Source organism: Rhodamnia argentea, chromosome 10 (genome assembly GCF_020921035.1).
Source record: "Rhodamnia argentea isolate NSW1041297 chromosome 10, ASM2092103v1, whole genome shotgun sequence".
Classification (NCBI taxonomy): Eukaryota; Viridiplantae; Streptophyta; class Magnoliopsida; order Myrtales; family Myrtaceae; genus Rhodamnia; species Rhodamnia argentea.
Genome location: NC_063159.1, coordinates 17,400,965 through 17,414,917, shown reverse-complemented (window position 1 = coordinate 17,414,917; position 13,953 = coordinate 17,400,965). Strand labels below are relative to the sequence as shown.

Sequence of the window (13,953 nt, the reverse complement as noted above, 5' to 3'; positions counted from 1 at the left end):
TAAAGTGATATGTGGACCAGCGTAAGTTTGAAACACAAAATGCATTTGAAGGTGTAGGAAATGCATTTTCCCTCTCACCTACTCACAATGGTTTCTTATTGCTCTGGGCGCACATAGTAACATTTTTGCTCTAGAAATTAACTTTTAGTTAGAAGTTAATTTTTCTATTTCTCCTTCTAAGTAGAAATTGATTTTTCTACTTCTAGAGAGAAGTAAATTTTTTTTTTACTTCTTCAAGTGACTTCAAAACTACTTTTAGAGCAAAAAAAATACTCCCGAATTACAAAAACAAAGTTGCGTAGCCAATTTTACTCTATGAATGTTGTCATGCATGCCCGTTATTGCTTGGCCAATGGAATAAGGACGAAGATACTCTTTTCTCGACCTTTACCATGTCTATGTGCCCCCATAACTTAATGGCCTCATGATCGTTGTCGAGATCTAGTCCGGATATCGATGAACATATCGAATATGGATGCTTACCATCCTACATGGTACAGCCGTCCCCGATGTGTTGCCGGTTGCCATGACCGGGCGAGGGTCGACGACTCACAGCCACTAACAAGATATGTATCTAGACAGGATATCTAGAGGCACCCTATTCATATTAGCAAATCGTCAAAAGCTTTAAGATTAAATTGGCTAAATTAAAATATTTAAGACCGAGTTTACATTCTTACGATAAGTTTTTGACCTTTTTTGGTTATTATCCTGGCATTGTGGTTAAGATATCGACGAATTGATAATATGTGGAACCGAACTAGACACATCGAGATATCCGATTGAGATGTCTTGTCGGTGTTAGTAGTGATGGTTGGAGGTCAACGCACCGGGTACACTGCCCTTTTTTAGGCTGCGTTTATTTCTTGAAAAATGAGTGATTTAGATACCAGTTTTCTATAAACGATAGCATGCATCATTTGGATTAATTAGTTAAGGAAAAATATTTTCAATACCGACAATAATTTGTATCTAAACATTTGCACGATAAAAGTATTTTTTTATCTATTTTGTTTTGTAAGCAATATAAATAATCATTTTTTGAAAAATATTTTCCAAACTACTCATTTTTTGTGAAACAAACGGTGATAAGAAAAAATAAACCGAAACAACAAGGCAGAGACAAATTGAAACTTCGTGAAACACGAGGAGATTGAGATACAGTTTGATACTGCTTTAATTATACGAGACCAATTGAACTCAAAAGTTCAAGTGCACTTGTTTCGCTTTATCTTGGGTAATTGCGTAGGATAAGAAAGGCCAATCGAGATAAAAAAAAAAAACCAATAATGAGCAACGTAGGACAAATCAAATCACAGAAAACCGTCCTCATTCGAAGGTTTTTCCCCCTTAATATTTTTGCCACTTGGCTCTTTAAGAAGGTGCTCCTTTCCATGACTTTCACCAAAAGGAAAATATGGCAACCCTGGCCGAGGTTTATTACGTGGAGCCACGCATTTTAGTGAGTAATCTAAAAGAAAGAAGACAAGCATATGTCGATCTTATCTGAATCCGCGGCCGCCAAGATGTTCCTACCTTCCATACCCATCAAAAAGAAAAAGATAAAAAAAAAAAAAAAAACCTCCCTTCGAAACAAAAGCTTGTGAGATAAAAAGAAAAAAAAAACACAAAAAACCTAAAACTGTATCTACTGTGACACTTACCTTAAACTTTTTTTTTTTGTGTGGCATCAAAAACCGCAAGCTATACTCATTGCAACACATTTATCCTAGGCCTTTTCTTATAACATGAAAACCTCAAATTTGTATATATATGGTACTTTTATCATCAATCAAGGTTTAGTAAGATCATTTTCCAGTCAAAACAACGTCGTTTTTATTTCATTTAAGTCACGAGGGCACCATGCCGACACCGTGCAGGCAAATTCTTAATGGTGCTCATTAATAGAATCTTGATGGAGGGTACAATGTGTCATACAGGTACATGTTTAGGATTTTTGGTGTCACAGGGAAAAAACTTATGATAAATTTGTCACAATATGTATAATTTGAAGTTTTTTTTGTGGCTTTTTTCTTGAAATTTTTTTTTTCGGTCTTGGAAAATTGTTGACATGATATATGAAAGGAAGCTGCTAGTTTAACAGTTTGACAAGATCGTCGGTTATTTCTAACCACACGATCTCTCAATAATGAGTGTTTTATGCAAAACACACGGTGATGGTGTGTAGATCTACGGTTGAGATTGTATTATCCCCGACAACTTTGTCGGTAGATGTAAGTATACGGGACATGCTAAAACTTCTTGTCTCGAGTTGGCAGCACATTTTTCATTAAAATTAGGAAAATAAAATTACTATATACAGTCATTAACGTATGCTTCATAAGTAACAGGCGTCTTTTGATGATAACATTCGTCAATCCTTGAACCAATGCAATTTTCATTTTTTATGTATGCATCGGCTACCTAGAGAGCTCATAATGCCGTAAAAATGATGCGAAAGCTAGTGAATCTTTGCAATTAAATAAACTCGAGGGAATGAAATTACCAGGTGAATAAATGCGGAATAATAAAGTACACTAATTATTCACGTTGTGGAAGAGACAGCTGCAAATAATTTACTAATCAATCATAGAATTACAAAGTTACAATCACTCACGCGTAAATATTCTCCAATCCCACGTTACAGCCAAACTCAGTATTTAGCCGGGCAGCACCCAGTTCCCCTCAACAACAGTCCATATTCTCCAGCAAAGTCCTCTGACCAGCAGCTCTACGAGTGCTCTTCTCCTCTTCTTCTTCTCCTTCTTCTTCTTCTTCTTCAGACTAAAAGACAGTATTCCATAAACTTTGTGTAATAGTGAAGAAAGTGAGCCCCCAATTCAGGAAATTGGCCAAGCCAAAAGGAAAACTTCCTTTTATTATTTCTCCCTTATTTTTCTCACAATAAAGGCGACCACGATCTGGACTTTCCAATTCAATTTCAGGTCAGTTTTTTTTTTTTTTTTCAAAAATGCAAACTCGAGACATAATATAACACATAATATACCCTGCAAATTTCATGAACATGTCAAATTCAAGTTTTTAGCCCGGGCTGATGGCCCCAAAGAGCAACTTCCACGTATTGATCGGATTTGGACGAGAGACCTTTAGCGCTAAGCAATAAATTCCTTCACGCCCTAATCAACTGCGCCAACCTTGAAAAGCGACGAAACAGTTGATGGAGAATTGTATGTTCTCTAGATCTCACCGAATGTATTGGAAACGTACGCACACAAACAACTTGTTTCACTCTTGCTATTGACATGACATGGGTAAGAGCTTACTAAACAAAAGAAAATGTTGCATCCCTATAATCAAAGTAATTTTTCTTATATGATAAGACGGTGTAAGTAACCATTTCTCTCTTTCCGTGCTTCACAAGATCATTTTTGTTAGAGTATTTAAATTTTTAACTACGATTTCAACTACAAGTTTTTTTTTTTTAAACAATTGGTAGTGGTTCAAACAAAATTCTAACAAAATTGATTATCTCTTTTGTTTAACGGTGGTTTCTTGGTGAATTTACAATTAGACTCTTCCTCGACGTTTTCTTGATAGGCTACATACCTTAGAGGCATATCCATCAACATGACTTCAATATCCTTTGTTAAGATATGCAAGATATATATATAAAAAAAAATATCCAACATCTTGTCACAGGGAGGTCATAAGAGGAAGTCCGAATCCGAGCTCATGTATATACCCAATTAATATTACGTCATTCGTAATGTTAATTTACTAAGTTACTAATGAGTTACTAATGAGGTAGATATACGCAATTAACTTCGTACCGAAAGAACATCCCCACGCGAGCCTCTGAATTTGCGTTAGTTCCCAGCACGTTCGCGGCTATGGAGTTGGTTGACAAATAATTAATCAAAGGTCGATGGCATTTTTTTTTTTCCCATCTTTTAGTTGTATAACGAGGAGGGAGATTTGAAGTGGGGACAATCGAATGAACAGTGCACGACATGACACGTTGTGGCCCTGCGTATCTTTTGACGAGGATTTTCAGATGCGCTCGAAAGACTTCATAAATTCTGCTTCTTCTTCTTTTTTCCAGACACTCCGTAGATTCTCCACCAAAAACCTAAATACAGAGAGACAAAGAGGAAGGTCAATTAGTCGCATATCCAGACATAGCAGTGAAAAAACCTATGCTTTTTAGATGTCAACTCTCTCTATAATGCGCAAGGAGTGGAGGCTCATCTGCCCCAACATTCTCTAGTGTGCGCATGTGCAACGTGCAATCCATGATTGGACTAACAAGAAAAAGTCCTGATGATCTAGTGTGACAAACAGTGAATTCACTTCCCGGACCCGTCTTCTTCTCTTAGCAAAGACTTCTGCTGCAAATTCCATCGCGCCAGTCGCGAACAAGAGCTTGCCGGCCTCCACCATATTTGCATGCTACCCGGTAGGTCCGCCCTGTCTACCCTGCGCCGTATCTCTGATTCAATGCTGTGGGGGCCCGCCCTGGATATGAGGTTGTAGACCTCCATCTTCTCTGATTCGAAGGTCCATGACCTTGAATTCGAGTCGAGGACCTCTGTCAACATGATAGAGCAATTATGATCTGAAAGTCGATCGGAAGCAAGTGTTCGGATCTATTATGACATAGCCATGACTGTCACAATCAATTATATTGAATTCCTTATACCAATTAGGTTAAAAATGTAACTGGAGTTTAAACTCCTCGGCTAAACGATCATCTAGCGTGTTATCAACATTTTGTAAAAACTTTGAACTGAACGGTAACATTCCCTTTTTAGGGTATTCTAGCATTTGACATCCAATGCTATACTTCTAATTTCTAACTACCGGATATAAGTTTCCTTCATTCTTGATTGGAGGGAATATCCTCCTTCACTCTTTGATCATTAAATTACAACATCATATCTTTCACATATAAACTTGACTTTATGAAACTCAAACTCGATGCCTTTCACTGCCCCATCCCCTTCCTGTTGCCGTTGTGCGTCATCCTCAGTGCTCGACCCCAATGTCATTGATCGTCGTGTTGTTCGTTGCATCACTTCTCTCTCTCTCTCTCTCTCTCTCAAGGAGGAAAGTTTCTTGGTTACACACAACTGGATACTCGAACTTGATTGGGCATTCAACTCGAGCCAAGCTTTACTTAACATAAGATAAGTTTGAGTTCCACCGGATCGATGGTGTTTAACCGGCTTATGAGACTTGCGGGGTGTTCTATGGACTTTTACTTAGTCGGGTTTCCACGCTCGTGCTCTTAGATTATCCACACCAAGGAATTGCACTCGACCAAACTCGACTAGCAAGCGATGATCTTAGTCTAAGCTCGAACTTAATCATGAAGCCCTTATTGGCAACATCGTGTTTCTAAATTATGAGGCATTACAATGTGTGAATGTTACTAAAACATATAAAACTTCACCTGCTTGATTAAGCTCGCGACTAAGCAAGTCAAACGTAAGTGTTTTCAACCGCAAACTCGTCAAACAAAGTAGTAGACTTGAACTCGAGGATAATCCAGTCGAGCCGGTCGAGCATATGAACCAAGCTCAAAGTAGCTCTTCCATAGTATAGCTTGAATCATTACTTCATCCTCCACTTTTGTCGTTGAATCCAATCATTGATCGACTCTAGCGACAAAGAAGAATGTGCAAGCTGAAAAGGCTAAAGTTGGGAGATTACCAATGAAGCTAATGACTAATGGGGGACAGGGGCATGCAAAAAGCACCACGAAGAAGAAGACAAGTCATGGATTATACAGCGATACTCTGCGTCGGATAAATCTGTCTTGGCTTGGTAATTTTAACTTTGTCCGTCCCACTAGCCAAACGCCCAATGGGTCTTCTTCACCGAGTCTTTTAAATAGGGTGGTCGGGAAGTCATTGCAGTATCGTGCTCCTAAATCACCCCTCGCCTCTCTCTGTCGAACAAACATCGAACCTTTTCAGATCATCATGCCTTACCCGATCGCAACGACCACGACAATGTTGAGATCACTGCTGTTCTTGGTCGTGTGCTGGGCTCTCTTTACGGGCTTTGACGGTCGTGTTCTTCATGCAGCATTACCAGCTCCAACAGGGAGCCAGATGAACATTCTGAACAGTGGTCACCGCAACACCTTTTATGTTGCAGATGGTGATCACGGGCTTTACGGCAGTACGAGGAGGTCGATCCTCCTTGATAGGGCTGCACCCGGAGGACCTGATCCAATCCACCATTGACACTAGCCATCAGCCTTGCATGGCTTCTTTTGGCCCTTGGGAAGAAGATCCCACTATTGCAATGCATGGAACAAAGAAGTAATTATAATGAGTGTTTCGTGTGGCAAGGATAACTTATAGGTCAACAGATTTGCTCCCTTCAGTTCAATTAGTTCAGTTATCTCGGAGGCGTGCAGTCCAAGAATGAATGTTTAAGATTCCTTAAACAGATCGACCGCACGCATGTCGGGTTTCTAATAACATCAGTGAGAACTATTTCTCACCAAATACTAGGCGAATGCCAAAAGCTCTCATGTGAAATGTGTGATCTATTAAGAATTATCAAGAGAGAGAGAGTGTGTGTGTATATGTGTGTATATTTGGTCATGATATTGTCGGTGTTCATATTTTTAAATAATCTCTGTTCATGTGATCCATATTGTTACTTACGGATCGGAATACATGTGTTTAACTCTTACAATCGCAAGAAGTTACTGCACAGGGCCTAGCAATATTTTTCCCACGTTCTTAATCACCTATTATACTTAACTAACTTGCCACTACGTTTTGACCAATTTTTTTTTTTTCCTTCCTAATAAAAGCCTTGCAATAATCTTTTTATGACTAAATGTCTTTCACAACCTCGCCCAAGTTGGCCTTCGCGTAGGCTCGGACCACCAGATCCATGATCAAGTTTAATTATTAAATAAGAGCAGTTAAAATTAATTGGTTTGTTGATTATCGATCTAAGTCCAAAAATCCTATATATATATATAGTCATTTTATTGCACCCCACAATATGATGCTGGAAATTTTCCAAAACGCAAGGCATTTGGGGAACCCTCTCTTCTATCGACGGTCAAGAGAATACTCATGTACTTGTTTATATTGTTACTAGTAGTCCTGAGATATTGACCAACTCCCTAGTATTATTTACCAATCTTTTTTGGATAGCCTAATAGCAATTTACTTACCACAAGCAATGAAAATTTGATGCATATGAGAATCTACTAAATCTTTGGGACCGTTATTGCATGGACATTTTTATATGCTAGTACTATTGTTTACGACAATAAATAGAGTCTCATCAATGACATATTGGAGAAGTTCCTAATCGGAAAGGAACACAGTCATTAATAAAAACATTCCATACTTTCACAGATTTTTTAGGGACATTCGCCAGATCGATTATTGAAGGCTAATGACTGTTATGAACACGGAGACTAAAAAAGCATACTAACACATTGAAAAGCTTACCAAGTAAACCCGTAGAAGTAGTACAACCGTTACTAAAGCGGGTGAGAATATTTCACAAACTCCTTCAAACATTTACCGCTGGTCTAGTTAATGACGACAGTCGTTCACCATAAGAATCGAATCGAATCGTACCGACCTATTGAAAAAGTTACCTCACTAGAACTACCAAACAATTATTATAGATCAGAGAACTTTACTTAAAATCTACCTTAGCTATTTACTGCATGGAAAATTACCAAAAAAATTCCTAAACCTATTACAATTTTGTCAATTCAATTTAAATTTTTTTTTTTTTGCCAATTCAATTCTAAACCTTTTGCAATTGGCCTCATTGAATGAATTGACACAATTACAAATAGTTTAATACTGAATTGGTAAAAAAAAAATTAAAAATGAATTAACTTAACATTGGGATTTTTGTGATATGCATGACATTACTCAAATCAAGCCGTCCAAATGAAAATAAACGAATTGATTTGAGCCACGTCATGTGTTGAAAGAAGGGGGAAAAATGTGAGCAGGAATTTTTTTTTTGGGTTTAAAAAATTTTGAATCCCAAACGTGGCTTAAATCAGGCCGTTCATTTTCATTTGGATGGCCTAATTTGAGTAATATCACGCATATCATGGAAATCCCAATGGTAGGCGATCTGGATTCCAATTGTTTTGGACTTTTGCGGTAGTTCTCCCTTTATTTCGCGAACTTCTATAGATTGAGAAAGCAATTTACGTGGGCCGAATCCTTTGTGGGCTTGCACCAAAGATGGGCTAAAACTCGGCCCGAGCTCTCTCAGTCTCGCTGGAGGCCTCGTCCGTGGAGTATCCACAACCAACCGACATACCAGCGCGTGAGATGCACACCACGTCACCCCGCTCTACCAACAATATACGCTCGACGCCTCCGCAAGCGTATCCACAACGCGCCTTTCTTCTCCGGCCGCGACAGGGACTCTCGAATCCCGCCCCGCCACTCGCATCCATTCTCGCTCTGCACCCCACGCGCCGGAGCACCGGCTTGCCATTGGAAGGTGAGATCCACGCTCCATACATCCGCACTGACTCGACGCCCCCCCTCCGTCCGGAGCGTGTTGATGTAATGCTAAGCGCACTCACGACTCTCTTTTATTGAGGGGCGCAACCGCCAGACGCGGGTTTGACTTGATTGCAGAGCACGGGCGCACGGGCGCCGTCCACCTGTAAGATAAGGATAGAGATTGGAGAGTCTAGAGAGAGAAAGTGCTCTGCCCCCGAACTAGCAAGAGAGAGAGAAAGTCGAAAGATCCTCTCCGAGACCGAGAGGGAGAGAGAGAAAGCGAGCGAGCGAGTCGAAGATCCGATCGAAGCTGAAGCGAGGGAGCGGTTCCGTAGCCCTGATTCGGTTGTTGGTGTGGTTTCTCCGGTAAGCCCTAATCGTCTCTCTTTCTTCGAGTTACGAGCGCGGGCCGAAACCTAGTCGTCTGTGGAATTCGCGATCTGGGGAGGTTCTGTGGGGGTGGAATTAGGGTTTTGGAGGTTGCTCTTCCCGGGTGGAATGTCCTGAGTCGGAACGATTTGGGGATTTGTATCTAACTCGGTTGTATTTTGTGAGGGTTTATTAGTTTGATTAGGGTTTCTGGAGTTACATGTATGGCTTCGGGGCCTATAGTTGGAGGTGATGATGGAGCGAGGGAGAAGCAGAGGTATGCAGAGAGCAAAGTCTACACGAGGAAATCATTCAAGGGACTGAAAAAGGACGCCGCTGCGAACAATACCAATACCGACGCCAACGCCAACACCAACACCAACGCCGACGCCGACGCCGACGCCACGAACGCTCCTGCCGTGAACCCGGCCAACGATCTTGAGAACCATGACGATGGAAACAGTGCAAAGCACGTCCCTTCTCAAACTATTGCTTCCGAGGATGATAACTCCGCACAACAACCGCCTAGTTCCCGTGTGGATGTGGCCTCAGAAAATTCCGGTGCCAACCGTCAAGAACCTGCAGAGCCAAGTCCCCGAGAACCTCCGTCCGGTAATGGTTCCATGGTGACGACTGGTCTTGATGGTAAAGTTAAGATTAATTTATCTTCGCGGTCGAAGCAAGAAATCCGCGATCTACGGAGGAAGCTTCAGAGCGAGCTTGATACGGTGAGGAACTTGGTGAAGAAGATTGAGGACAAAGAGGGACATAGTATTGGCTTCAGTAACTCACGTCTGTTGGTGAATGATGCAGTTGATAATGGTCCAAGAATGGTTCACTCAGAGGTGGGCTCGGTTGGAGTTACTCCTCGTGAGAATCGGGCTTTGAATCAGCTGAGCATATCTGTTTTCGAGAATAGTCAGGGGATGACCGATAGTTTGGAGAAGGAGAAGAGGACACCAAAAGCTAACCAGTTCTACAGGAACTCTGAGTTCTTGCTTGCCAAGGATAAGTTTCCACCTGCTGAGAGCAACAAGAAGTCAAAAACGAATGGGAAGAAGAAAGGAGGGGAGGTAAGAAGTGGGTTAGGGATGGGAACGAAGTTTTTCAAGAGTTGCAGCTCTTTGCTCGACAAGTTGATGAAACATGAATATGGATGGGTGTTTAACACTCCAGTTGATGTAAAGGGCCTTGGTTTGCATGATTATTATAGCATCATAAAGCATCCAATGGACTTGGGCACTGTGAAGACAAGGCTGAACCGGAACTGGTACAAGTCCCCAAAAGAATTTGCCGAGGATGTTAGACTTACATTCGATAATGCCATGACTTATAACCCTGCAGGGCAAGATGTTCATGTCATGGCTGAGATTCTGTTCAAGATATTTGAGGATAGATGGGCCATTATAGAGTCAGATTACAATCGTGAAATACGGTTTGCATTAGACTATGACATGGGTCTTCTTCCTACGCCTACATCAAGAAAGGCATTTCCTCGCCCCCCTCCACTAGATATGAGAAGGATATTAGATAGGTCTGAATCTATGGCGCATCCGTCTGATATGAGGCTGAAACCATTTAGTGTTACTCCTTCCGGTAGGACACCTGCACCTAAAAAGCCCAAGGCGAAGGATCCTCATAAAAGAGACATGACATATGATGAGAAGCAGAAACTTAGTACAAATCTCCAGAACTTGCCTTCTGACAAGCTGGATAACATAGTGCAGATCATCAAGAAGAGGAATTCGTCTCTTTTTCAACATGATGATGAAATTGAGGTGGACATTGACAGTGTTGACACTGAGACTTTGTGGGAGCTTGATAGGTTTGTCACAAACTATAAGAAGAGTTTAAGCAAGAATAAAAGGAAAGCGGAACTTGCCATGCAAGCCAGGGCAGAAGCACAGCAGAATGTTCCTGATAGGGTATGTGACCTCCGTCTGTCTCCCTCTCTCTCTCTCTCTCTCTCTCTCTCTCTCTCTCTCTCTCTCTCTTCTAATTCACACATTGGTTGAGTCATTTCAGGATCAGGCCACTGTTGTGGTAGAGGCACCAAAAGAAACTGACACAGGTATTGTTTAGGAGAGTAGTATTAACTACTGTTAAATTTGTCAAATCACGTTAAGTTGCAAATTTCTATTGTTTGCAGGTCAGAAGATTGTTTCGTCCTCGCTGCCTGTTCAATCAGAAGGACATGGACCTAACTCAAGTCATTCAAGCAGTTCAAACTCCTCTAGCAGTGATTCTGGTTCATCCTCAAGTGGTAATGACAATGTTTTGACTTGATTTGCTGCTAAGAACTCATTTGCTTCCAAAAATATCAAGGATAGTGCCAGTAACATGTTATCGATCTTGTTCTTTCTCTTTTTCAGATTCAGATAGTGACAGTTCCTCAGCTTCAGGATCTGAAGCAGGGCATTCACCAAGGACCTGAATATGTTTGTTCAGGTGTGAAGTTAGCCTTTCAGAATAGTAGTGGCATTACTTGCTTGCATCTCTCATTGTTCATCTTTGTTGTTACGTGTTGTTTGTAGTGTATTTACATTGTTGTGGAACCTTTGTTGGCACTGCATTTCGTTATGCAGCAGAAATCTCGTCTATTCTTATGATATAACATGTCTGCCAACAAGAAAGTAGGTTGCCCTGATATTAGTGGACCATATAACATGCCTTTCTATGTATGCTCCACCCATACTAGTTTCTGCATAATTTACGGCCCTTCTTGTTGTTTGTTCTTTTCGTGCATTAAATGAACTGCAGATGTAGTAGGTGAACTAAGGCTAACATATTGGCGCCCCCATTGTCAATTCGGAAGGACTATTTTCTCTGCAGGCCTTGAAATTAGTGGCTGTTATGACATGAGAAATGTCGGTAGCTGGATATCTATTGAACTTCTTTACCATGAAGCAATCAAAAGAATGCTTTGTTGTCAAATAAAAAAGAATTGTGTTGTTAGCAAAGATGCCAATTATCCTGTTTCTTTTTCTCCTAAGGCTGTTCGAATATGTTAATCCATGAAATCACATTGGATCGGCATCACATAGTCAGTTGTGAAAAATGTCTTTTAACTGTTCGCTAATTGACCCAATGAGAATACAAGTATTTGCATGCATAAAGAAGAATAACTTGGGCATTTCCTCTCCAGACCCCCTGACATAAGTTAGTAAGTAAGCTGCATGCTAGAAGAAGTGAAGAAATGATACCCAAATCTTTGGAATATGTTGGTATCCTAGTTCCTGTTTCAGGAAGTTGCTGTAGTCAACTGCTTTCTCTAAAATTATCCGAGTTGACTTTGTACTTATAAAGTCTAGTTGACTTTGTGGAAGTACTACATGTTTGTTAAGGACCTTTCTCTCTGTCTTCCCCCTTATATCGTTCGTTACCTATGATGGTGTGCTAGACGAATTTATTTAATATACAGAAGAGTGGTGATTTTGCAAATATGTTAAATGACTGAGGAGTCTGTAACTGATATCGTTTTTTGTCATGTGACAGATCGTAGGAACTTAGATAGCCGCAATTTACTGGGCAACAAGACATGATGCTTGGGGCATATGGAAACCATCCAATCTGCAAAGGGTAGTGAGATTGTTGCTTGCTTTTGGCCTTGTGGTCAACAATTTGTACAATATAGGATAGGCTATGGTGACCTTAGATAGGTTTTTCTTTTTGTGGTAGTACGTGTACATTGCTAACTGTTGTCACTGGGTCTCGCTTGACCGTGCGACATGTTTGAAGCTTCCGCTCCTCTAGATTCAGGATTCTTTTGTGTACACAGAAAATTGTAACCCTAGTTCCTGAAGTAACGATTGCTTCATGATTATCTCTCTTAGTAAGATTGCTGCGTGGAATAACTTTGAGGGTTAGATAACAGTCGTCACGCCAGTGGAATTGGAATACTTTCGCAAACTTTCTGCGCCTGCCGGTTCGATTGGTGTTGTAAATCCCCTTTTGGCCTGCTTACAGAGTGTCTTGTGCTTGCAAATGTTTTTTATGCCCCCTTCTCTTGTTGCAGAAATATATCTGCTGTTCAGGTGATGCCAGAAATTGTGTGTCCTTATTACTTTCACCGATGTGGAATCGAAGGTCAGAGGTCAAGAAGATCCATCGGGCTTTTCCAGTTGTTTCGGCCGAAGGATTCCTGCTGTGTGTCTGATATTTGTCTCCAGAGTTGGTCCTATTACGTGTTTTAGAATCGGTGGCCGTCTTCTATCTAGAGCTATCAATCTCAGGAACTGATTTTTCCTTTGTCAATTCTTAGATAAGAATAATCAGTGAGAGAAGTCCAGTAATTTGGCCACAAGGAGCAGCTTTTACCCTCTGGGTGAAACTACTTAATTGTGCGATCGTAGCTCTTGATTGGCTTTTGTTTAAAACTTTAAGAGAGCTGTGAACATTCATCTGATCGATATCTAAAGACACAGACTGAATGATCAGCTAGATCATGATAAATGCAATGACCCTTCCATAGTGAGGTGACTTCTCTGAGGCGTGTATTCCTCATATTCGGATTATAGCCTTATGGCTCGTTTCTTGGCTGCTTGTGACTCTGCGCCACCATCGGCGTTTGTCCTAATTGACAAAAGCTTGATAGGAGAAATCTGATGCTCTAGGATTCCATGCATTGTGGAATTGCAATCATCGACATTCTGAGGTGGTCATTTCTCAATGCAGTTGTCCCCTTCTTAGGGCCAAATGGAAAAAAAGGTAGCTAACCATTCTGATATTGGATTTGACCTAGCAACTGCCCATATTGTTTTCTTCCTTCTTGTGTCCTGGAAGGCCTCCTTCCTCATAAATCACTCTGTCTCACAACCTCGTCGTCTCAAGACAATGCATAGGTTGATGTTTGAAAGTTGGAAACTTGATTTTTTGGTGTCAATTCAGTCCTAAACCTTTTATTGATACTAATTAAGTCCTAAACATTTTGCATTTGTGCCAATTCAGTCCTAAATCTTTTATATTTATGCTAATTGAGTTAATTCGGCCAATTTTAGCCAAAAATCGCTGACGTGGACATCGATTGTCCTACATGGCATGGCCGGCGCTAACTTGTACATTTTTCTAATATTATTCTCATATTTTAAATAATTTTTTAAGCATT

At 40.6% G+C, this 13,953-nt stretch overlaps 1 protein-coding gene across 1 annotated transcript; it reads left to right on the top strand.

The window, feature by feature from the left end:
* Positions 1–8,596: 8,596 nt before the first annotated feature.
* LOC115730754 (transcription factor GTE4-like) lies at positions 8,597–12,681 on the top strand. Its single transcript, XM_030661364.2, has 5 exons — positions 8,597–10,774; positions 10,875–10,920; positions 10,999–11,112; positions 11,222–11,297; positions 12,345–12,681. Exons 1-4 carry the CDS (start codon positions 9,074–9,076, stop codon positions 11,281–11,283), a joined length of 1,923 nt encoding a protein of 640 aa, XP_030517224.1. The 5' UTR covers positions 8,597–9,073; the 3' UTR covers positions 11,284–11,297; positions 12,345–12,681.
* The last annotated feature ends 1,272 nt before the right edge of the window (positions 12,682–13,953 follow it).

Excerpts from the sequence above, each read along its gene's own strand:
- LOC115730754 (XM_030661364.2), top strand. The coding sequence starts at position 9,074 with ATGGCTTCGGGGCCTATAGTTGGAGGTGATGATGGAGCGAGGGAGAAG. Across the intron at positions 10,775-10,874 it reads AGCAGAATGTTCCTGATAGG|GATCAGGCCACTGTTGTGGT; the intron begins GTATGTGACCTC and ends GAGTCATTTCAG. Across the intron at positions 10,921-10,998 it reads ACCAAAAGAAACTGACACAG|GTCAGAAGATTGTTTCGTCC; the intron begins GTATTGTTTAGG and ends TATTGTTTGCAG.